This window comes from Canis lupus, chromosome 3, assembly GCF_011100685.1.
Source record: "Canis lupus familiaris isolate Mischka breed German Shepherd chromosome 3, alternate assembly UU_Cfam_GSD_1.0, whole genome shotgun sequence".
Classification (NCBI taxonomy): Eukaryota; Metazoa; Chordata; class Mammalia; order Carnivora; family Canidae; genus Canis; species Canis lupus.
In genome coordinates this window covers 8,045,153-8,069,539 of record NC_049224.1, presented here as the reverse complement: position 1 = coordinate 8,069,539, position 24,387 = coordinate 8,045,153, and the positions used below count along the sequence as shown (strand labels likewise).

At 33.2% G+C, this 24,387-nt stretch overlaps 1 protein-coding gene across 29 annotated transcripts in view; it reads left to right on the top strand.

Annotated features, from left to right (window-relative positions):
* The window catches only part of PPIP5K2 (diphosphoinositol pentakisphosphate kinase 2), a 98,636-nt gene that overhangs the window by 26,329 nt on the left and 47,920 nt on the right, over positions 1-24,387 (top strand). For 25 of the 29 annotated variants that reach the window (XM_038532195.1, XM_038532217.1, XM_038532212.1 and 22 more), the window contains 9 exons: positions 1,642-1,767; positions 1,908-2,029; positions 2,317-2,499; positions 9,966-10,107; positions 10,867-11,090; positions 16,818-16,945; positions 17,526-17,640; positions 22,773-22,880; positions 22,968-23,084. In XM_038532195.1, coding sequence (XP_038388123.1) covers positions 1,642-1,767; positions 1,908-2,029; positions 2,317-2,499; positions 9,966-10,107; positions 10,867-11,090; positions 16,818-16,945; positions 17,526-17,640; positions 22,773-22,880; positions 22,968-23,084 — 1,265 coding nt within the window. The remainder of the gene's footprint in view (positions 1-1,641; positions 1,768-1,907; positions 2,030-2,316; positions 2,500-9,965; positions 10,108-10,866; positions 11,091-16,817; positions 16,946-17,525; positions 17,641-22,772; positions 22,881-22,967; positions 23,085-24,387) is intronic. The other 4 variants (XM_038532218.1, XM_038532210.1, XM_038532203.1 and 1 more) reach the window with 1 other exon arrangement.

The following is a 24,387-nucleotide window of genomic DNA, read 5'->3' as shown; positions in this document are numbered from 1 at the left end:
AAGTAGAAGAGGACAGAGTATATTGGAAGAAAACTCAAAAAATACAAAAAGACTATTTGAAGAAATACGTAATATACATGTTTCTGATATAGCTATTTTCTTCCACTGAATAAATCAGAATGAGCATTTAAATAGCATAGAAATCCATAAATCTATTTACCCTTTAAAAGAAAAATGGGCAAGGGTTGGAGAAACCATTTCATTGAGGAATGTGATCCCCGATAAAATAATGATAATAATAGTAATAATTACTTTTGCCTATCACACTAGTAAAGTGTTTTATTCATTGGTCAAATGTATGATGAAGAATGTTGATGAGAATGCAATGTGATTGGATTTCAGTCATATTGGTAGGAGAATAAATTGACTAACTCTTTGAAAAGTAATTTGTCAATATATATTAGAAATTTTAAAAAATGGTCATACACTTCGATCTTAATTCTGCTTGTAAGAATATATCCCAAGGAAGTGGTCAGACATTCAGGAAAAGATTGATCTTTGGGGATATTCACAATGTCAGTATTTATAGTAGCATAAATTGAAGTAGTGATTATCTTAAATGCAAGCACAGGTGTGATTATGTTATAAAGCACAGGTGTGATTATGTTATAAATTTATCTTAAAATTTTAAGTGTTGCTATTTTGTCACACTAGTGATTAATAGCAAGATAGGTCAGTTCCTTGAATTTTAATGTTTGTGATCAAAAAACATTCTGTAAATAACTATGATTGAAGAAGTGTGTTAATTAATTGTCCTTCCATAAATTAATATTGGCCTGCATAAAAAAGTACGTACAACTACTATTTAGTCCCAAGAGAAAAGTTGATTTCTTTCACTTTAATGAATCATCATTAAATTTTTCAGCACTTATATTGTTTGTTTTTAAATTACCTTTGTTTCTGTAGCCCAATGCAGATCTTAGGACATGATAAAGGCCAGATAAATTAGGTATAGAAACTCATTTGCGTGTGGAAGTTCCCTAATATCTGAGAAAAAACTTTTTGGCCAGGGACATAAAGAGACTGCACAATTCCAAATTTAAAAAAGTTGCCCTTGGGCTGCATTTTATTCTATATCTCATTCATAAACTTAAATTGTAACAAATTTTAGGCTTTCTGATCTCACGTCTTCCTAAAAATTATGCAAGTCGTTGATTCCTCATCATAAAAATGTGAATCATAAAAATGTATACATCTTCACTTCAGCTATCATTACCTTTTATGTGAGATTCTTGATGTAAAGACAAAATCTCATCCCGTGGTCAAGGAGCTCTTAATCTAGCATCACTAGCACAAGTAAATTAAATATATTGGGCAAATACTATTGGTGCCATATCACTATGAAAGCAGGGAAGGTAGAAACAATTCTTTCAGAGAACTGGGAAAGAGCCTTCTTCCTAAAGTATGGAAGAGGTTTTGAAGTTTTAGTAAGATTTTAACAAGTAGAGGAAATTAGCAAAGAGTGTTCGTGACAGAAGCAAAGGCCTAAAAAGGTAGGTATGTTCAGAGGAACAAAATAATGTATGTAAAAGCTATATTCCACTGCAGAAGATAGAACAAAGAAAAAATTCATCTTGAAATGTGTCTTTGTAAAAGAACCAAACTTGACATTTGCCTTTTATCCATTCACATGTATCTTAGACAGCCGAAGAGAAGAACCATCCTTACTTTTGGTTCTAAAATGGGGAGGAGAACTAACTCCTGCAGGCAGGGTCCAGGCTGAAGAACTTGGAAGAGCTTTCAGGTGTATGTATCCTGGAGGTCAAGGTAATTTGGAGTTTCTTTAATTTGGCTAAGTCTATGCATTATGTTTTCAAATCTTCATTTATTTTGAGATCTTACTAAATATTTATAGAAATATAGTGAGACAAAAATATAGCTTAAGTGATTTGAGTATTTATTTTCAGGAGATTATGCAGGATTTCCTGGTTGTGGTTTACTTAGATTACATAGTACCTACCGACATGACCTCAAAATATATGCCTCTGATGAGGGACGAGTCCAGATGACTGCGGCTGCTTTTGCAAAGGTATAAATAATTTTTTAAAAAATTAGTAGAAATGTTGTCTAATATTACATTTTAAAAGATATTTTGCCAAGGCAAATATTTTAAATATTTAAATATTCTGAATTTGAAATTTCGAACTCTAGTCCTGAAATGGTAGATTAGCTATATTATTAGTAAGGTTTGTTTATTGCAAATAGTTAGCTAATACCCTGTGAAATTCAGCATGTAACAAAGTAATTATTATAATACTTTCTGTTAATTTGTATACTAACGTTAAAATCTGTGTTGCCTTTATTTAATATGTTTAGGGGCTCCTAGCTCTAGAAGGAGAGCTTACACCCATTCTTGTTCAGATGGTAAAGAGTGCAAATATGAATGGTCTTTTGGATAGTGACAGTGACTCTTTGAGCAGTTGTCAGCAACGTGTGAAAGCAAGACTTCATGAAATACTTCAGAAAGATAGAGATTTTACTGCTGAAGACTATGAAAAGGTGGGTCTTAGCAAACTTTTACATTGTGAAATATCACACACATGCAGAAAAGTATATAAAACATAAGCTTAGATCCTATTGTATTTTAAAGCAAATACTCCTGTAGGTACCATCCAGATACAGAAATAGAACAGTGGGACACTTCTGACCCCTGTGTGTCCCTTCTCAATTGAAACTCCTTTCCAACATCCTAGAAATAATTACTATCCTGGCTTTATATTGCTCTTTTTTGTAGGCTTCTCATATCAAGAAAACTTATTTAGATTTAGATTTAGATTATTTAGATTTAGATTTAGATTTAGACCCAACTGTTGTGATCTCATTTTTGGCTGTTGTCTAAACTTCATGCAATAGAGTAGGTTTTCATTTATGTTTGGCTTCTTTTGCTCAATATTGTGTTTGTGATATTCACTCATATTTTTGAGAATTTCTGTGGTTAATCACTCATTACACCTATGTAACATTTTATTTGAGGGATTGGCAGACTTTTTCTGTAAAAGACCAGATAGTAAATTTTAGGCTTTGTGGGTCACATATGGTTTCTTGTTGCATATTCTTTTTGTTTTTTAACGACCTTTTAAAAATGTAAAAACTATTCTTTGCTTTTGGGCTATGCCACAGTCCACATTTGGCCTGTAGGACATAGTTTGATGACCCATGTTCTATTTTATGAATGCACTAAAATTTGTATATACTTTGTACTGTTATTACAGTTTTGTGCTCTTATGATTAATACTGTTATGACTGTCCTGTATAGCTCCTACTGCATATGAGCATACATTATCTTAGTCACATTCTAGGACTGGAATTATTGTGACTCACAGTTTGCTTATGCTTCACTTTTAGCAGACAATGTCAAACTGTTTTCCAAAGTCATTAAACCAAATTACACTTGCACCAGAAGTCCATGAGAATAATCGTTATTCTAAATGATCTCTCTTCTTGGTATTCTCAGACTATTCAGTTTTGGCCACTGTAAAGATGGATGTGTAATAGTAGCTTGGTGTGGTTTTAATATTTTTGACTGTTTAGATACCATTTTATGAGGCCTTCTCTTCAAGTCTCTTGCCCCCTTTTTTTTTTCCTACTGCTTGTCTGCATTTTTCTTAGTGAGTGGTAGATGTTCTTAAATTATTTTGGTTGTAAGCTCTTTATATGTGTTCTAAATACTACTATGACCCTTTATGGTGTCTTTCAATAAGCAGAGGTTCTTATTTTTCATGAATTCTAAGTTTAATTTTTTCCTTTATGGTCACTGCATTTTTTATGTTGTCTAATATCTTTTTTCTTTTTTTTTAATTATTTAGGTATAATTGACACACAATGTTGCATTAATATCAAGTGTACCACACAGTGATAAGACAGATAAGACTATATGTTATGTTATGCTCACCACAAGTGTAGCCATCATCTGTCACCATAAAGTGCTATTATAATACCATTGACTGTATTCCCTGTGTTGTACCGTTTATCCCCATGACTTGCTCGTTCAGTAACTGGATGCCTGAATCTCCCACTCCCCTTTGTGATTAGCATATTTTAATGTATAGCTTATAATATCTTTTTCTAATTAGAGGTCATAAGATGTTTTTATGTATGATCTTCTGTAACCTTTACTGTTTTGCCCTTCATGTTTATCTGTAATCCACTAAAATTGATTTTTGTGTGTGCTACAAGGAAAGGATGACACAGTTGATTTTTGCCCAATTGTATATACATGCTGATATTTCAGCACCACATACTGAAAGACTGTGCTTTCCCCATTAAGTAGTCTTTATAATATATATAGTGTAGTCTATTTCTACACTATATTCTTTCCTTGATCCTGTGCCACTGAATAAGATCTCCTGAGTCCTATATGGGTCCTTTTTCAAGATTATCTGGGCTTTTCATTCATTTCCATATAAATTTTAAAATAAACTATCAAAAATCCTGTTGCAGTATTGACTTACATGGATCAAATCTGTAGTTTCTGAAAATTTACATCTTTTAATGTATTTTTAATGCTGTTGTAAATACTACCTCTAAAAATTTTATCCTCTTGCTATGTAGAAATAGCTTCTTAATATTGACTTTATAAAATGCATCAACCTTATTGAGCTCATTTATTACTTTAATAACTTATCTGTGGATTTTTCTTTATCTTTTTTTTTTATTTTAAAGATTTTATTTATTTATTCATGAGAGACATAGAGGCGCTAAACCGCTGAGCCACCCAGGGATCCCCTTTTCTTTATCTTTTAAAGGCGCATGCCCCCAAGTTTTTTCTTCCTTTCTCATCTTGTTTATTATTTTTCTTGTCTGAATTCAGTAATTAGCACCCTGAAAACTGTTAAATAGAAGTAACATTTCTTGTCCATGTTCTCAAAGAAAGCTTTAATACTTGTCCATTAAATATGTTTTCTGTAGATCTTTTAATAATTATTCTTTTTTAAAATAATTATTCCTTTTTGAAATGAGGAAATTCCATTTTGTTCCTGTTTTGCTAAATGAAAAGTTCCTGATTTTTATCATGATTTCCTTTTCATCTGTTGCGTCATATGATTTTTGGGAGATGTAAAGCTATCTTGGTTCCTAGAATAAATTCAACTTATATATATGTGTGTACGTATTTTGTTGTTCTTGTTAATATATCTCACTGGTTTGGGTTTACTGTTTTTGGTTAGGAGTTTTATATCAATGTACATGAGTCAGATTGACCTTCACATTTATATTCTTATGTCTTAGTCCTCTTTCAGTATCAGGATTATGCTAGTTTAATAAAATTAGATAGGAAGTCCTATTTTGGGGAAAGAATTTGTGTACATATCTTTAATTAAATGTTTTGTAAAATTGAGGCATCTGGATGGCTCAGTCAGTTAAGTGTCTGCCTTAGGCGTAGGTCATGATCCCAGTGTCTTGGGATCAAGCCCTACATTGGGCTCCCTGCTAAGCATTCTGCTTCTGCTAAGCTCTACATTCTGCATTCTGCTCCCTGCTAGGCATTCCCTGCTTCTCTTTCTCTGCCTGCCACTCCCCCTGCTTGTGCTCACTCTCTCCCTCTCTGTCAGATAAGTAAAATCTTTAAAAATAAAATAAAATTTTGCACTCTAATTGTGGATTTTCCCATCTTTGTATTTCTTCTAATCTTTACATATTTGATGCCTGTTACTGGATAGATACAAATTTAGAAATGATGTATTTCCATTGGTACTTTTTGCCTCAAAGTTTGCAGTTAATATAGCAACAACAGTTTCTTCCCCCTTTTTATTTGGTTTTACATTGTATATCTTTTTTATCATTTTACTTTGAATCATCCTGGAATTACATTTTTAGGTGTATCTATTACAACCTGCATATAGCCAGGATTTTTAAAAATGTATTATGAAAATCTTTAGAGCAGTTTTATTTACATTATAAGTGATTGATAAATCTACGTATGAATCCACTAGATTTTCAAGTACTTTATGTTTATACTGCCTTTTTTATTTTTCTCTCTTCCTTTGTTGAAGATGGTACTTTTTATTTACTTATTTCTCTGTTAGCTTAAAAATTATATTTGATTTTATTATTTGTTTTGTCATTAACCCTAGAGATAACTGTAGGTTTCTATGACTTCTTAAAGTTAGATGTTTACATACATGGTGCTCTTACTCTTCCTGGACAATACAAGGACTCTAGAAAAATACTATTCAAATGTTAACTTGGCCTAAGAATTATCTGGAGTCTGGTTAAAAATGCAGATTCTGATTCTTCACATCTGAGATAGGGACTAAGATTCCCATTCTAATAAGCTTTCAGTTCATGCCAATGCCTGCTAGTCCTTAGACCACACATTTAGAAGTGAGCTTTAAAATTCTTGTAACATTTAGCTAAGCCTGCAACTTATATGCTCTTAATATTATTTTAATTTTGTATCTTTTAAGCTATACAATATTACTTTTATTATTTTATGCAAGAAGTTTTTTATTTAGATTTGCCCATTAATTCACCCTTTTTCGTTTTTTTTGTTTGTTTCGTTTTAATAGGTTCCACACTAGGCTTGGGTTCCATGCACGTCTTAAACTCACTACCCTGAAATCAAGACCTGAACTGAAATCAGGAATTGGGCACTTAACTGACTGTGCCCCACATGTGCCCTTTAAATTACCTTTCATTCTTTCTGAAGTTCATAGTTTCCATTTAAGACCATTTTCCTTCTGTCTGAACAACCAAATTAATTGTCAGTATTAGTCTTCTGGTGGTGAATTCTTTTTTGTTTATCTGAAGATGTTTTTATTTCAAGTTTACTTTTTTTTTAAGAAAGGGGTTGGTGTGAGGAGGAGCAGAGGAAGAAGGAGGATCTTTTTTTTTAAGATTATTTATTCATGAGAGACCAAGAGGCAGAGGGAGAAGCAGGCTCCCCTTAGGGAACCTGATGCGGGACTCAATCCCAGGACCCCAGGACCACAACCCAAGCCAAAGGCAGGTGTTCAACCACTGAGCCACCTAGGCGTCCAGGAAGAGGAATAATCTTAAGCACACTCCACACCCAGTGTGGAGCCTGACCTGAGGCTCAGTCTCAAAACCCTGAGATGATGACCTGAGCCGAAATCAAGAGATGGGCACTTAACCAACTGAACCACCCAGATGCCCCTCAACTTTACTCTCATAGAATATTTTCACTGGTTATAAAGTTCTAGGGTAACATTTATTTTCTTTCATTGCACTGAAGGTACTGCTTCACCATCTTCTTAGCTTATACTGTTTCCCTTGAGAAGTCGTTTGTTGATCTTATTGTTGTACCTTTGAAGATAATCTTTTATTTATTTTTTTACTCCTGGCCACTTTGAACATCTTTAACTTTGATTTTCAGCAATTTTTCTCTTGTATGTTTAGTTGTAGATTGTAGTTTGCTTTTTTAAATTTATCCTGCTAGTAGCTGATTAAGATTCTTGGATTTGTAGTCTCGGTTTGGGGAAGGTCTTTTTTTTTTGTTCTTTTGTTTTGTTTTTGTCTTTAATGTAACATTTGTTACCTTTTTCTGGGTCTTTAAATACATGTTTGTTAGAACTTTCTCTTCTCTTATCCTTTAAAATTTTTTTTTTTGTCCTTTGATCTCTGTACTTCATTACCGATAAAATTTTCTCACTAGTCTTCCAATTTATTAAATCTCTCTTCAGCTGTATTCAATGTGCTTTTAATTCAGCCAGTACATTTTTCAATCCTAGAGTTTCTTTTTGCTTTTTTAATATATAATTTGTCATTTTTTTCAGTAATTTGCATTTTTTTGTTTTTAGTGTTTACTTTTTTTGAATACAGAAAGTTTCCTCATTTTCAGTTGTTTTATTTTGATATTGTTTTCTTTTTAAATCCAATATTCCACTGTTTTATTAGTTCAGGTATACAATATAGGGATTCAGCAATTCTGTGCATCACTCAGTGCTCATCATGATAAGTGTATTCTTAATCCCCATTACCTATTTTACCCCCCCCACACCTCTACCCTGGTAACCATCAATTTATTCTCTGTGGCTAAGAGTGGTTCTTTTGGTTTGTCCCTTTTTTTTTCTTCATTTGTTTTGTATCTTCACTTCCACATATGAGTGAAATCATGTGGTAGTTGTCTTTCTCTGACTTATTTCACCTAACATTATACTCTTTAGATCTAACCACGTTGTTGCAAATGGCAAGATTTTATTCTTTTTCGTGGCTGAATAATATGAGTGTGTGTGAGTGTGTGTGTGTGTGTGTGTGTGTGTGTGTGTGTGTCTGTATACACCATATCTTTTTTTATCCAGTGTCTACATCTATATGTTTATACTTGGGCTGCTTTCCTAATTTGGCTATTGTAAATAATGCTGCAGTAGATATAGGGCTGCATGTATCTGTTAAATTAGGTTTCCTCATTTTTTTTTTTTTTTTTTTATCATTCTTATACCTAGGTTCTGTTCTGTTGTTTAGTCTGCCTTTTGTCATTCATATACCATCCTGTTTTCTTTCGTGCCTGAATATCTTGAATAATGGGTGCATATTTGTTTGTGGAAATTAAATTAGCTTAAGATTATACTATCTTCCAGTGAAGTTTTCTTAATTTGTTCCTGCTCCATGCCTTGTTGACATAGCAATCTAAGATTGCCTTAGTCCGGTTTCAGAACAGGTCTTTCTTTCTTTCTTTCTTTCTTTCTTTCTTTCTTTCTTTCTTTCTTTCTTTCTTTCTTTCTTTCTTCCTTCCTTCCTTCCTTCCTTCCTTCCTTCCTTCCTTCCTTCCTTCCTTCCTTCCTTCCTCCCTTCCTTCTTCCTTCCTTCCTTCCTTCCTTCCTTCCTTCCTTCCTTCCTTCCTTTCATTTATTCATGAGCAACACAGAGGAAGAGGCAGAGACACAGGCAGAGGGAGAAGCAGGCTCCATGCAGGGAGCCTGATGTGGGACTTGGTCCCAGCCCTCTGGGATCACACCCTGAGCCGAAGGCAGACGCTCAACTGCTGAGCCACCCAGGCGTCCCCAGAACAGATCTTTCTGAGTCAAGAGTTGACTTGAACATGGTCTGCAGTTTGCTCATGGATTGGTTTGCATCTGATTCCTCTTTTTTTTTTTTCAAACCTTATATGCATAGCTTTCCAAGTTCTACTTTTGGGAACCTTAGACTTGACTTTTGTCCGTTAACCTAACAAGACTGTTAAAACTCTACTTCTCTTCTGTCTATTCAGAATCAACAAATGTCTCCAGTGCCAAAGTAGACCTAAATGCCAGGATCATTCTCTGGATCTGTAACCTATAAGATTTGCTCTCCTAGTTTCTTACCGTGTTATCTCTTGGATACCTTACAGCAAAAATACAGAAGTTCTTTGCCCAGAATTTTTACTTTTCTTTGATGGTTAGATTGATCCAAACTAACTGGTTTGTAATAATAGGTGTAATTCACTTTATGAACTTTAAAGAAACTTACTTAATGGGATAAAATAACTCGCCATGCTAAGTATCAAAACTGGAATTTGAAACTATGTTGTTGTTAATAGATTTTATTAAGAAAATCTCATCACAAAGGCATTAGCATGATCTTTAAGAGGACCAGATCTATAGCCGGACCACCTGCTTCTTTTCTCCCACTCTTGACGTACTATTGGCTTGATCTTAGGCAAGTGTTAAATACCTCATCTGAAGGAAGATGGCGATAGTAATAGCATCTTAGGGAAATTGCATGTAAATATATGTCGAATGGTTAGAACCATATTGAGTCAGCAATTTGTCATTGTAAGAATAAAATTTCATTGTAAGAGTAGTTCTGTTAAATTTTCTCTGTGAGTACTCTCATGATTATTAATAATTACTATTTTTTAATGTTAAATTCTGAGATTTTTACTTCCTTTTTGATCTTATTACTATATTTTAGGGGTCATTTTCAGTTTTGATATGGAATTGGTCTCCAGCTACTGGAAAATTTTGTATATTGATCTTTTAGACAATTAGGCATAACTAGATGTAAAATTTATACTTTCCTCATTATAGCTTACTCCATCCGGAAGCATTTCTCTTATCAAATCAATGCATTTAATTAAAAATCCTGTGAAGACTTGTGATAAAGTTTATTCCTTGATACAAAGTTTGACTTCTCAAATCAGACATCGAATGGAAGATCCCAAATCATCAGGTAAATATATGTTCCTTTGAATGTGAAACAAATGAAAATTATTATCCAATTACTATAAACATTTTAAATAAGATGCATCAATCTTAAGAAATTAAGCCCCTCATACTATTCAAGGTATGAGTTAACATACGTGCAACAAAAGAATAATAGCTTATAATAGGTTATAGTTTCTTTTCCCCATGATAGCATGAAAAAGATAGTAAAATATTACTATTAATTCTGTAGCATTGCCATATAGTTAGAAGCAAATAGCATAATAAGAAACAAGCAATAGGAAGATGATCTGGACTCTAACTCTCAGATTAACTTGGGCAACTTTGAAATCTAGGATTTTAACTGATAAAAATAAATCCTCTGAGCTGTTTAATTCCTAATGTTCTTTTCTGCTAGAGACTATCCTGTTAGTTCTGTGAATATAGTAAGAAAATAGTATTTAAAATTCAGAATTGAAAATAGCCTTAAAAGAGTTTTGTTATAATTGTTATTCTTTTTCCTCTGATTATTGAAATGTGTAACATAAGGAAAGGCCTTTTATAAACCGAAGTCCTAAGCCAATTATATATATCTTTTATTTAAGTCTACAGAATATATGGTTGCTAATGGTATATGCCTATAGTATCATTCCCTTCCTTCTTAATAGTTCTACCTCTGACATTTAAAAAATTCTGATTATCAGTTTTTTAGTATATACCTTTTTTTAAGTATATACCTTTACTCTGATTCTAAGTTTAATATGTTAAATATGTTATGTTGTTTTAGATATTCAGCTTTACCATAGTGAAACATTAGAGCTTATGCTACGTAGATGGTCCAAGTTGGAGAAAGACTTTAAAACAAAGAATGGAAGATATGACATTAGTAAAATCCCTGACATATATGACTGTATAAAATACGATGTCCAGCATAATGGTTCCTTGAAATTAGAAAATACAATGGAATTATATAGGCTTTCGAAGGCATTAGCAGATATTGTTATCCCTCAGGTGAGTAAATCTAGGATCAATTTTCTTACAGTGTTCTGTAGCTTCTTTTAAAATGTCTATCACTGGATAAAAGATAGTGGTTTTCATCTCTATAAAACCCATAACTTTTAACAGGAAAGTAATTATGAATTTATAAATCAGACTTTTTTTGTTTGTTTGTTTGTTTGTTTGTTTTTTTAAATCAGACTTTTTATTGTATTAAATCATTACTTGATTTTCTAATAGTTTGATTATAATGCCTTTAAAACTTAAGAATTCATATTCCTAAAGAAAAATAATATACTAACAAGACGACTGAAAACAGGATGGAATATATTACTTAAATATTTATTGGCTACTTATTATGTACCAATTCTGTGCCATGAAGTATCTGGGGAGTGGGAGCAAAAGGTAGCTGTGGCCCTATGTAAATTTTACAAGTCTTTTTATTTTATGTACAAGCATTTTGAAAAAAAAAATATTTTTAAGAAAGAGCAAGGAGGGAGGGGCAGAGGGAGAGGAAGAGAGAGAATATTAAGCAGGCTCTATGCCCAACATGGAACTCAACATGGGGCTCAATCTCATGACCCTGCAATCATGACCTGAACCAAAATCAAGAATCAAATACTAATTACTTAGAGGTCAAAGTGTAAGTTATTTTTGGAAGATTGTAAGTCATGAGTCTTTTCATTTATAAGATTTATAAAAAAGGTGTAACCAAAGCTTAAATAATAGAAATGTAATTAGGCAGAGAATCAGCTTGATAATGAAAAGACAAGTGACAAAACAAGTGAGTTACAGAACATAGCAGAAAATGATTCCAGATTCCCTTTTGGGACTTGTTTTCAACTCAACTATTAAAGATTATTTGGATATTGTAAAGAGAAGATTGGAGTAGATCAGATATCCAACTATGAACCGAAGTTAAAAAGCAGAAAAAAAATGGAATACATGAAAAATATGAAGATGCTGAACCAAAGTAGCCTTTCTTAAAAATACAAATAAAAATAGCTAATGTATCAGTGTCCCTTTCTTAATATTCACAGAAAATTCAGGAAAAACTATAGACGTTGAAAAACTGGAAATTCAGACAGTGTACAACTTACCTATAATTATTTGTGTACAGGTTAAGGATTAGCTTATTCTTTCAGCCTGAGAACAGTATTTGTTTGGTCAGATGTATAATATAGATGATCTTAAGTATATTTTTTGATTCGGTGATTTGCAAAATGAATTATTTAAAAAGTAGATCAAAGTATCTACTTAGAAAAAACACTGACTTAGCAAACAAGGAATTATTATCTGACAACTTCTTTTTACTAAATGGAAGAGAAGTTTTATTCTGCAAAAGTAATTTAGAGGCATTCTGGATTTCAGCTCAGGTCATGATCTCAAGGTCCTAGGATCAAGCCCCACATCAGACTTCCTAGCAGGGAGTTTGCTTGTCTCCCACTCCTTCTGCCCCTCTCCATAGGTGCATGTGCTCTCTCTTTCTCTCTGAAATAAACAAATCTAAAAAAGAGAGAGATATAATTTTACAGAATAAAAAGTTTTATAGAGTAAGATATTTTAAGATTATCATCAAAGTGAACACACTTAATTCTGCATACTCAGTTTTAGCTGCAATATATAGTCATTGAGTCAACACAGGTTTGATTATAACTCTGAAGTTAATTAAGTTGGACTCATCTTTGTTAATAAAATTCAAGATAGAATTTATTCAGATTTTTCTTAACTATTCTGAAAATAGTGGTTGCTGTTTTGTTTTTGTTTTGTTTTTTTAAGATTTTATGTATTCATTTGAGGGGGGTGGAAAGAGAGAGAGAGTGAGAGTGAGCATGAGCAGGGAAGGGGCAGGAGAGGGAGAAGCAGACTCCCCACTGAGCAGGGACCCCCCCCAATGTGGGGCTCGATCCGAGGACCCTGAGATCATAACCTGAGCTGAAGGCAGACACTTAACCATCTGAGCCAACCAGGTGTCCCGGAATGGTTGCTATTAATTCTGCTAACCATATAATTAGTTTGTCTTGGAAGTACAAATAAGATCCAGGTGTTTTTCGTTGTTTTGGATTGCTTTGACATTAGTCCAGGCTCAGTGCATGTTAGTTATACTCATTCTTTCAATGAAGATTATTTAAAGGTATGCTTTTTAGGTAAACTGTAAATATGACAGTCTTAAACATTAAGTGTGGCTGTATGTATTCTTCAGAGTAGATTTTCAGTATATCCTAACTTTCCACCTCAGTGGCTAAATACACAAATGATTTGTTACCATATAATCTTGTCTGTTTTGTTACATGAATTATTTAATCTCTCGTTTCTCAGTTCTGGATACTAAATGTTCTAGAATTGGGACTAAAAAGTTGGTTTCTAAGAGTTGGGCGTAAAAATATACTCAGGTGTTAATAGGGTTTTAGATGTTAATTTCTCCTATGTATCCTGTATGTATTTCAGGTTTATTGCTTATATCCCTGAAGAAATTTCTTACTATCTCCTTATAACTTAAATATTTATAATGAATTTTTTAAAGTAGTATAATTAGAACAATCAGTAAAAATGATAATGAGTTTGGAAGATTTGAAACATCATTTATATCTTTTAAAGTAATTGTCATGCTCAACTGTTCTCAGTCTTTATTACAATAATTATCTTTGGATTCAGTTAATTTAGATATCAACATTTTGAGAACTTACTTGAAGACACCTTCAGAATTTCTTGCTTGGCTAAATTATTTATCTTTGAAATGTTAGGATATTTCAGACAACATTTTGTTCAAGCTTACAAGCATCAGTCTTATTTTTGGTAAATTCATAATTACATTTGAGTAAAGTTATAACTTTAAAAGTAAGAGATCTTTTTACATGCTTTCCTGTATTTCTGAGAGTATAACTTAAGGAGAGGACAGCTTTAGGCTTAACTCCCTAACTTTTCTGTTTGTCGTTCCTTACTATGGAAAAAGTTGGAATTTCTTCTTCTTTTAATGGAGTGTTGAATTCAGTCCAGTAAATATTGTTTTGCTTTGTTACTTTAGCCTTCATAAATCCAGAACTGTGGATAAAATGCAGGCATTTTCAATCATTTAAACTAAAAATTATAAATGTATTTATGGTAATTATAATGATAGTACAGTTTATAATGGGAAAAAATGAAAATTTTGCCTACTTAACTCTCAAGGAAATAAAGAATATTTCAAGCTTAGAGACTTGATGATTCTGTCAAATAATGTAAAATTTTGACTTGTTTAGAATATACTAATTTAGAATTAGAAAATATTATTATCTGTGCAAGAAAAATGGGTATATTCTCTGGTATACTTCCAAGTGTTGTTATGCCTCTAAAAATGTCTATGCTTACATTGAATTGATTAGTTCTTACATCTATACTATGTGAATTATATAATTCTAATCATAGTTAAGCTTAAATAGAACAGTGTTTATTATTTTATTTAACGGCTAAACTAATTTTAATTAATTACAGATACTTTTGCTATGATAGAATTAACTTTCCACTTTTTAACCAGTCTCAATTTTCATCAAATAAAGGTCATGGCTTACAAACAATACTTTAAAATAGACATGATGGGATGGTGGTAGATAAGAACTCAAGACTAAATCTCGTACTGAGGTTCTTTTAACTGCCATCACACTTATGAAAGTTTGAAGACAATTTGTTTAGTTATTTGTGGGTTATGAAATGCAGAGAAGAATGTTCATACTAGCATTTGCCACATAAAGTCCATCGATATTCTCAATAAATATAACCACATAATAAGCTTTCATATAGCTTCATGTGGTATTTTAATTAGTTCTGTTTATGGCAGAAATGGTGTAATTACATAGGAGAACTAGGATATCTAAAAATTAATTATTTGATACTAGTTGGTGTTGGCAGGTGAACAAAATACGTCAGTGTGTTAAAGGAAAAAAATTCCTTCATTACAAAATTTATATATCTTTGTGTAAAATTAGAAAATGTAGAAATAGCAACAAAAAAAATCACTGATATTACTAACTAGGGAAAAACATTTTAATGCTTTAGAAAATTCTTAAAGGATTTTTCTTTTAAATTCATGAAGATAGAATTTTTCTCAATACATGTAACAAATATATTCTTTGCAAAAATGAAACTGGGAAAAGCATACTATATTCTTTTACAAACTGATTTTTTTTTTCCTTCACTTAGCACCAAGAACTTCTTTCCATATCATTCAAGCTATATGTACCTCATTACTTCTACTGGCTAAATGGTTAAATAATTATTTGGTTAAATAATTTATATTTGAGAATTTCATATTTGAGAATCTGGATTCTTCATTTCTTTCACTCTTTTTACACATCTTTATATATACTCAAGACTATTTCTGTAGCTCCAGAAATCTTTTACCAGTTTTCTTCCAGTTAAACAGTGTTTGAGAGTACCCGTTTCCTCGTTCCTTGCTAACAACACAAAAAAAATTTCGTCCGATGATTTTTTTTTAAGATTTTATTTATTTATTCATGAGAGACACAGAGAGATAGAGGGAGAGGCAGAGGGAGAAGCAGGTTCCATGCAAGGAGCCTGATGTGGAACTCAATCCCAGGTCTCCCGGGTCACGCCCTGGGCCGAAGGCAGGCACCAAACCGCTGAACCACCTGAGGATTCCCGTCTGATGATTTTTAATTTCAACATTTTTCTTTAATTTACACATATACAATTACATATATATCTTTTTTGCATACCCATTTCACAGTCATCTATACTGGCAAGATTATTGAAGCAACCAAGCTTTAGTTTAAGGTAAATGACTCCAAGAAGTCCTATTTTCATGGGCCTTCCATCTGTAATTAGTCAGTGTTTTCTTTATTTGACAGTTTTCAAATCTATTACCCGTATAGAGTTTTTGCTGTCTAGAAAGTACCTGATACTAGGAAGTAGCCTTTAAATTCAGGTATCCTAGAATGAATTTGAAGAAAGAGGGCATGCCTGTTTCTACCCTCATCTCTACTCTCTCTTTTCTTTCTCTGTCACTCCCTCTCCATTTTCTGCTTTCTTTGCCTTTCTCCCTCTTTTTCTCTTTACCTATCACAGCTTTTTCTCTTTACATATCAGGTCATTTTCTAATCTACCTCTTTGAACTGTAATTTTTATTATAATTATTACTATGATTATGTTTTCTTAACATTCCATATTGTAATTCCTCATTGTAAAATTAATTAACTCATAATTATTATTGAAGTCATTAAATTTGATGAATTTCATTAGATTTTTGCTCACCACTAGGTAAGTCTTTAAAAGTATTAGCCAAAGTCTTTTAAATGATCTGTTAGCCTTCTTAGTCTTTGACATTCAAATAAACAAAATCTCATTGTTTCATTTATATTTCTTTTCATAGGTTTATTGAATGTTTTCTTTGCTTTAGTGTTTATATCCTTAATCCATCTTTCTTTTAGGATTGTTTCTACATTTAAAACCTTAGGATTGAGTTGAAGTACTATCCATAAAGATTACATTCATCCATTCATCCTCCCCTTCAAAAACCACTTGCTTTTTTTTCACTTCTACCAAAAAAATTTTCCAATTATACGTAATAGTTTTAGGATACTATACCTGTAGTTGCAAAAAACATAAAGTAGGAATTTTGTAATGTTCATAAAAAGTTTTCTAAAGATATTTGTCTCTTACTAGAATGTAAGAGTTAATTTAGCAGTACATTTATTAGAGTGCTTTGTCATTATATCTTTTTTCTAATAACATGTATTTTCTGCTCAGGAATATGGTATAACTAAAGCTGAAAAACTGGAGATTGCCAAAGGCTACTGTACTCCTCTAGTTAGAAAAATTCGCTCAGACCTCCAGAGGACACAAGATGATGACACTGTAAATAAACTCCACCCTGTGTAAGAGACTGTACTGGTATTTAAATCTATAGGCGTCTGTTTTTTCGTATTTCAAACCTAATGTTCCTGTGAAGAAATCAGGAATGTGTCACTTAGTGCACTGTGGAAATAAGGATTACCTAGGTACTCCAACAGTTGACTTCCCACCAAGGTTCTTGAGGGCTCCCAACTGAGGAAAAACTGAGATGAACAGGGAAAGGGGATATATGTCCTCTTCACATGGGATTGTCAGTGTTTACCCTAGTCAACAGCATAAATATTGGTGAGTTTCTTTAGGGCTATGACCTTTGTCATTGCTATTAGAGAAGCTAAAATGACCCATTTACAGTGAACTTGGTTAGTATTAACTCCTTTTAGATTAGATTAACTAATCTCAGAGGTCCCAATTAGTTCTAGTTAATCTTCATGTTAGAGGAATATCTACTAAGATAACCCCTCCATTGTGGTTGGAAGAGGGATAGATTCACTTAGTACAGTCTTTCACTTCTAGTAAGATTAAATTTTATTTTTACCAAGTAATTTCAAAACTTAAGTTTTGACTAGATGGCCATGTTCTAACATTGTCTGCTGCTAACTTTAGGTATTCCAGAGGTGTTCTGTCTCCTGAACGTCATGTTCGTACCAGGCTATATTTTACCAGTGAAAGTCATGTACATTCTTTACTATCTATTCTTCGCTATGGTGCCTTATGCAATGTAAGTAGAAAAAGCTATTCCAATCTGCTTAACAAATATGGTTCTTTGAATTTGTAATGAAGTCACTAACACTGGTTTTTACTGTGCATTTTCACTAATTGACCATTTGCCATAATTTGTCCAGGGTCTACTATATACCAAGCACTGTGCTAGATGTTGGAGATAAAGACATGTTCTCTTCCCTTTAGAGAAGTTTAATTTAAGTAAACAATAACATAAAATATTTTAGGTGATGTTATAGGCTGGTGTTAATAAGATAAAGAGAAGCTGATGAATTTGAGTTATTTAGGGATAAGAAAGAACTTGGTGTTGGGTTGGATATTGTACCTCTCATCTACTGTTAGAAATGAATCATACTACACCTTGGCTTAAAACAATCACAGTTACTTGTATCTCTCACAGTTTAAAGGATTGACTGTGATATACTTAGTTTCACTTTGGGTCTCTTATGAGGTTGTGGTTAAGACAGTGGCTGGGGCTTGAATCATCTCAAAGCTTTCCTGTCCTGTATGGTGCTTGATGCTGTATGTTGCCTAGAATTTCAGTTGGGGTTGTTGACCACAGTACCTACATCTGGCCTATTCTTGTGACCTGCTTCCTCAAAACAGGGTAGCTAAGTTATAAGATTGAGTTTCATAATGGAACAAGGTGCAAGTGCAAGATATTTTAATGACCTAACTTATGAAGTCACATGATATCACTTCTACTGAGCTATATTGATTGAGGCAGTCACAGAGTTTCATCCAGGTTCGAGGGATGCGGAAATTCATCTACATTACTACATGAGTAGAGTGTCGCTGTCACATTGTAAGATGAGTACTTGGGAGTAGATACATTGTGGTGGCCATCTTTGGAAAACAGGATCCATCATATGTCTGCTGTCTATACAGTCCATATTTCTCCCATATGCAAAATTCACTTAACCTCTTATCCAGTATTACTCCTCTTATTTTATTATATCATAAATTTGACATCCCAGGTTTCTTCATCTAAGTCAAGTCCAGATGTAGATGGGACTCCTTGGACATAACTCCTTGAATGTTCAAGAGCATTCAACCTTAATTCAGTGACGTATGAACTGAAGAGAAAAATTATCTGTCCTTGAAATGCCCAACATACAGTGGTGGGTTAGACATCACTGCTGTAGGTGAACTTTTCAAAAGAGTTTGAAATAGAAGGGACACTGTAGTCACTAGCCTGTAGCAATTTTGAAATCTGCCTAGGTCTATGTTGCCCATTCTTTAAATGGGACTCTGTCATGCTGCCAGGCAGTAGTTTCCCTTGGCTCATGTCTTCATAATTTGGGTTCTTGATTGCTTCATGGGTCATCCTTCCTTTAAAATAGAAAGTAGCTCTTGTTGGCAGTTGAGTAATTTTCTTCATCCTGCTTCCTGCTCAAAGAAGTTTGGGGTTCCAAAGGTCTGTTTATTTTTAGTTGAAGGTGGTATAATTTAAAAAACAAAACAAAATGGAGTCATTTAGAATATATTGTATTAAACGCATCACACCCAAAGATCTCTTAAGGATAAGCCCTTTTCTACCGTGGGTTCCCTCTGTGGTTACTGAGGGATGACACTCAGCAATACTTATTGCTTAATACTGAGCATCTGAGAGAGCATACTCCTAAGGTCCTGAGGATGTCTTTTGTTTCTTTGGAAGGTCTGTGAAGCACCTCATATCTTTATGAGGTCTTAGCAAGTGTTTTTATGATCACACAATGTTTTCATGGTAGAGTCTTGTGTTTCTTTCTTCCTGAAAGCCACTTTTTAATTACAGTATTGTTTGGTCCCCAAAATGTCTGGAAATGAGAAACAGTTTAATTTTTGGAGTCAGCAAGCTTCTTTATAATTGACAATTTTCCTGTAGCGTATCTCTCTCCTAGTTTATCACAGGCAATGAGAAGAATCTTGGTGACATGTTCAGTACTTTTCCTAGAAATCTCCAGAGCTAGTTCATTAGGTACACTGACTACAGTGTAGTGTTTCTACACTTTATGCCCCTACATAGCAAGAGTCGATTTTCCTGTAGCTTCCAGTAACATTTTTCTTACCTTTGTATAATCCCTTACCAACAACTTCCTCCAGCCTGTTAGGCTTTCACTAACACTCTCCTTGAGACCCCTCCAATGCTCACAGGTAGGGAGGGTGAGAAAGAAAAGAGTCAGGAAATATTTCCGTATCTCTAATGTTGGTAATTCAGCAGATGATCCTACCATTCACTGATGAAAGTAACACTTGAGGGGGGAAGATCGTATCTTAAGAAGGAAAGTAATAAGTTTGGTTTTAGCCAGCTTGAGTATGTTCGCATGTGAGAATAGAGGTTTAAGTTAAAAGTATAGAGTAAGGAAGCCAACACATTAATGACAGCTAAGGTGGTAGCTAGTAGTAAGATTCCCAGGAAGTTTGCATTTGAAATGATAAAATGACATCATAAGTATTGGCAACGGAAGTGATAATGTACAAAGAGACTTAGAGATTTTAATATCTTGTTTCTCAGTACACCCAAACCATAGATTACCCAGAATACAATGTCACTCTATTATATGTCAAAAATGTATTTTCATCCATCTCTAAAATAGCAAAAAATAAGAATTTTCCTTCAAGTTTCTATGTATATATTGCTGAATACATCAGTACACATCTATTGACAAAGTAGTTCTTAAAAGAAAATTCAGTTTTGTTTTACTTTTTTAATAAAGGGCTGTTAGATGTATAATGGAGATTTGTTATGTCTCTTGATTCTTAATTTTATTATTAGCCTTGATGAATAGTTAATATTAAAGTTACCCAAGTTATTTCTATCCTCTGTTTTCATCAAATTTTCTAATTCATATGTTCTTCCCTCTACTTTTGGTTTCTTTTTTGTCCCATTAAGAAATGGCAAAGTGACATCCCTTGCATACATATGTGTATTAGTTGAGCTTTAGTAAGAGAAATCTTTTAAAAAAATGACAGCAAGTCAAGAACTTCCATATTGAGTCATAATGATGGAATTGTTTTGGGGAGGATAACTACATCTCTTATGTGGTTCCTTTTTGGCTCTCTTACACTTATTTAGAAGGTGGAAAAACCATGGACGATGCTTCCACAGAACAGGCCATAGTGAGCAGTGGATGAGTTGGCAACAGATAAGGTTGGGGAGCCAGTGCCTTGGGAATCCTAAGGGAATTGGGAAACCATTTTTAAGCAGGGAAATAAATGGCTTTGGTTGCTGTGTGGACAGCAGATAGGCTGGAGTAGATAAGAAAACAGGAAGCTCTCGCAGTGATCTAAAGAAAGATGATATAATTGGACTGGAGTAGTGGTAGTAGAACTAGAGCTTGTTAAGTATATATTACATTCAGCTGCATTTCTAAAACAGAAGCTGAACAACTTCATTCTTTGAAAACTCTGCTTCCACAATTTCAAAAAAAAATTATTTTTTACATTAGTAAGTATATGTAAAGTCTTTAATATCAACATGATGTCTCGTTTTCTAACTTAAAAAATTTATTTGAACTGTAACTCATTGCAACTCATGTTATCTTTATAAGGCCCTGTAACTAATATAATAAAACCTTGTTCAGTCTCTCCCAGTTGAATTTTTTGATTTTTCAGTGTGAACAGGGTAAAATCTAGCTCTCCACAATAGGTTATTTTTAAAGGTGTTTGTTAAGGAAACAAGATTATAAGTAAGATTTCAGAGAATATATTTAATAAGCCTTATTTTAAAAAAAAAAGCTTTTTATGGATTCTTGCATGTTAATTGTGTTTAGGAAGATGCTACTAAATATTATTTAATTTCATATGTTCATTAGAACAGACCTAGCAACACCTGTTTGACAGCACTGAATTTGATATTAGATGGTGTTCTTATAAATAATGTAGGATCACGAAGTCTAATACATCTTTTTACCTATTGAAATTTTTTGATATTTAAATCCATTATTTATAGTAATTCACATTTAGTGAAACTCAAATGCTATGCTAATATCATTTTAAGAAAACATGTACATACATCTTAGCACCTATCCCTCCTCCAAATACATAGGCAGACGGACACACACAAACACACACAGATGCAGTTTTTTCTCTGCAGTATTGCTTAGGTTAGGAGTAGCTACTTTGATGGCTTGGCATTAGAGCACTCAGAGGTGTGGCTAGCCATTTATTAAAATGATGCTAAGCACACACTGAAGAATACAAATTATATGATGTATATTTAACTCTACTCTTCCAGAAACTTCAAAAGGGGAATGCATTCTCAGAGATGGATAATGTCTAAATGTGAAAACGTGCTGTTTTGGGTTTGTTTTTTTTAAATAAGTAATCAACATGTGTGTTAAATTTCATTTTATAAAGTAACACACATTTTGTACTGGAGTCCAAAATATCATATACTCTTACCGTATGCTCCCAAAAAAATGTTGTGTTCATTTATTTCCAAAGTTTATGACCTATGAAATGAAGAAAAGTTATCTGTGATGTAGACTCTGTTGACCATTGACTGTAGACTTTGAGTAGTTTTTCCTTTTCAGATAGAAATTTCCACTTTGAATGCTTCTAGTACATGTTCTGTAGGATCCCTTTCAGTTCTGATGGAAATGATTTATGTTTAAAGACCAATGGTCATCTATACATGAAGGAGATGGTAAGATTGATAGAACCTACATATGCCACATCCTGCTGATTTAGATACCACTGCAGAATAATGAGGCATATTTACTGTATAATGTACATTGACTTATGAGAGTGGGAGTAGCTCTACTCTTAGAGGATAGTATTCAGTTTATAAAGCATGATTCCACAATAGAGACTTTGGGACTTCAGGTTAACTAACTGTCTCTTACCCTCAGAATTTAATGACAGGTTTGTATTTCAAGAGATTTCTATATTTACTTTCTAAAAGCTATTCAAAAAGATACCATTAGACTTTCTAATACTGCTGGTAAAAGATTTTTAAGATAATTTACCTAAACATGAGTAATTTACCAAGACTTACATATAATTGAGTTATTTTGACAGGTTGAACATGTATGTATTTACCTTATTTGTGTGGTGTCACTCAGGATTAAACAAACTACCATAATGAAAATAAAGTGACTTTCAGGTAAAGCGATATGAGAAAATGCTTACCATATACCTTTTGTTTAGGAATCAAAGGATGAACAGTGGAAACGAGCTATGGATTACTTAAATGTTGTCAATGAACTCAATTACATGACTCAGATTGTGATCATGCTTTATGAGGATCCTAATAAGGTAACGAGAGTTCTTGATTTGTGTGTTTTACCAGGGTAATTAAATAGCCTGTAGCTTTTCATTTTGGAAATATTCTATATTTTTTAGGATCTCTCCTCAGAGGAACGTTTTCATGTTGAATTACATTTTAGTCCAGGAGCTAAAGGATGCGAAGAAGACAAAAATTTACCATCTGGCTATGGCTATAGACCAGCTTCAAGAGAGGTAATAAAGATGCAACTCTCATTTTCTAGATTTTCATAAGGTTCCTTTAAGAATTTCCTATTAATGTCCTTCAATTCTTGTCCCAACTACTAAGTAGCAAGATAATATCATTTCTTTATGTATGATTTGGGATAACTTTTTTTTTTTTTTTTTTTTTTTTATTTAAAGAGAGAAGGCAAGAAAGCATGAGTAGGCAGGCTGGCAGAGGGAGAAGCAGGCTCCCCACTGAACAGGGAGCCCAACATGGGGTCAATAGCAGGACCCTGGAATCATGACCTGAGCCAAAGGCAGATGCTTAAATGACTGAGCCATCCAGGCACCCTGAGCAGACAATATGCCTAAGCATGCTAAAATTTTTTTATTTTATTTAGATTTTTTCTATTTTTCAGGCCAGTATTTAGAATGCTTAACTATAGTTTTAGTTCTGGTTTTGGTTGTTGTATTACTTGAGGACTAGTGCGTGGTAAACACTGTGCTAAACACTTGGCAGAAATTATTGTATTTTAATCCTCATAATAACCTTATGAAGTTAAATACATAACTCAATTTAAAACTTTTTACTGTTATAATTCATATTGATGGATCATAGATGTATAGCTTAATGATGTATTGCAGAATGAACACAATTACAAAACAGCCAGCTAGGTTATAGATAGAATAATATCATCATTCCAAAACACCCAGATTGCCCCTCCTATCACAACCTCTGTCTTCTCCCCAAAGATACCTACTATTGTGACCTTTAGCACCATATTTTATTTTTTATTTTATTTTATTTTATTTTATTATTTTATTTTATTATTTTATTTTATTTTATTTTATTTTATTTTATTTATTTTATTTTATTTTATTTATTCATGAGAAACACAGAGAGAGGCAGAGACACAAGCAGAGAGAGAAGCAGGCTCCTCACAGGAACCCGATGTGGAACTCGATCCCAGAACTCCAGGATCACGCCCTAAGCCGAAGGCAGATGCTCAACCGCTGAGCCACCCAGGCTATCCTAGTACCATATTTTAATTATGCCTATTGTTTGAACTTTTTATAAATGAAATCACAAAATACATGCTTTTGGGGGGATGTGGGGTGGGTTTAGCTTCTTTCTTTTATTATGTTTATGAGATTTATCCAGTCTGTTCTTCACTTTTGTTGTCATGTAGGATTACATGGCAACAACAAATATAAATAAATACAGTGCAGTGTGCTCATCTTTTTCACTCTAATCATTTATTTCCAGTTCAAGCTATGAAGATGAGTGCTTTTATGAACATTTTTGTAAAAGTCTTTTGGTGAACGTGTATAC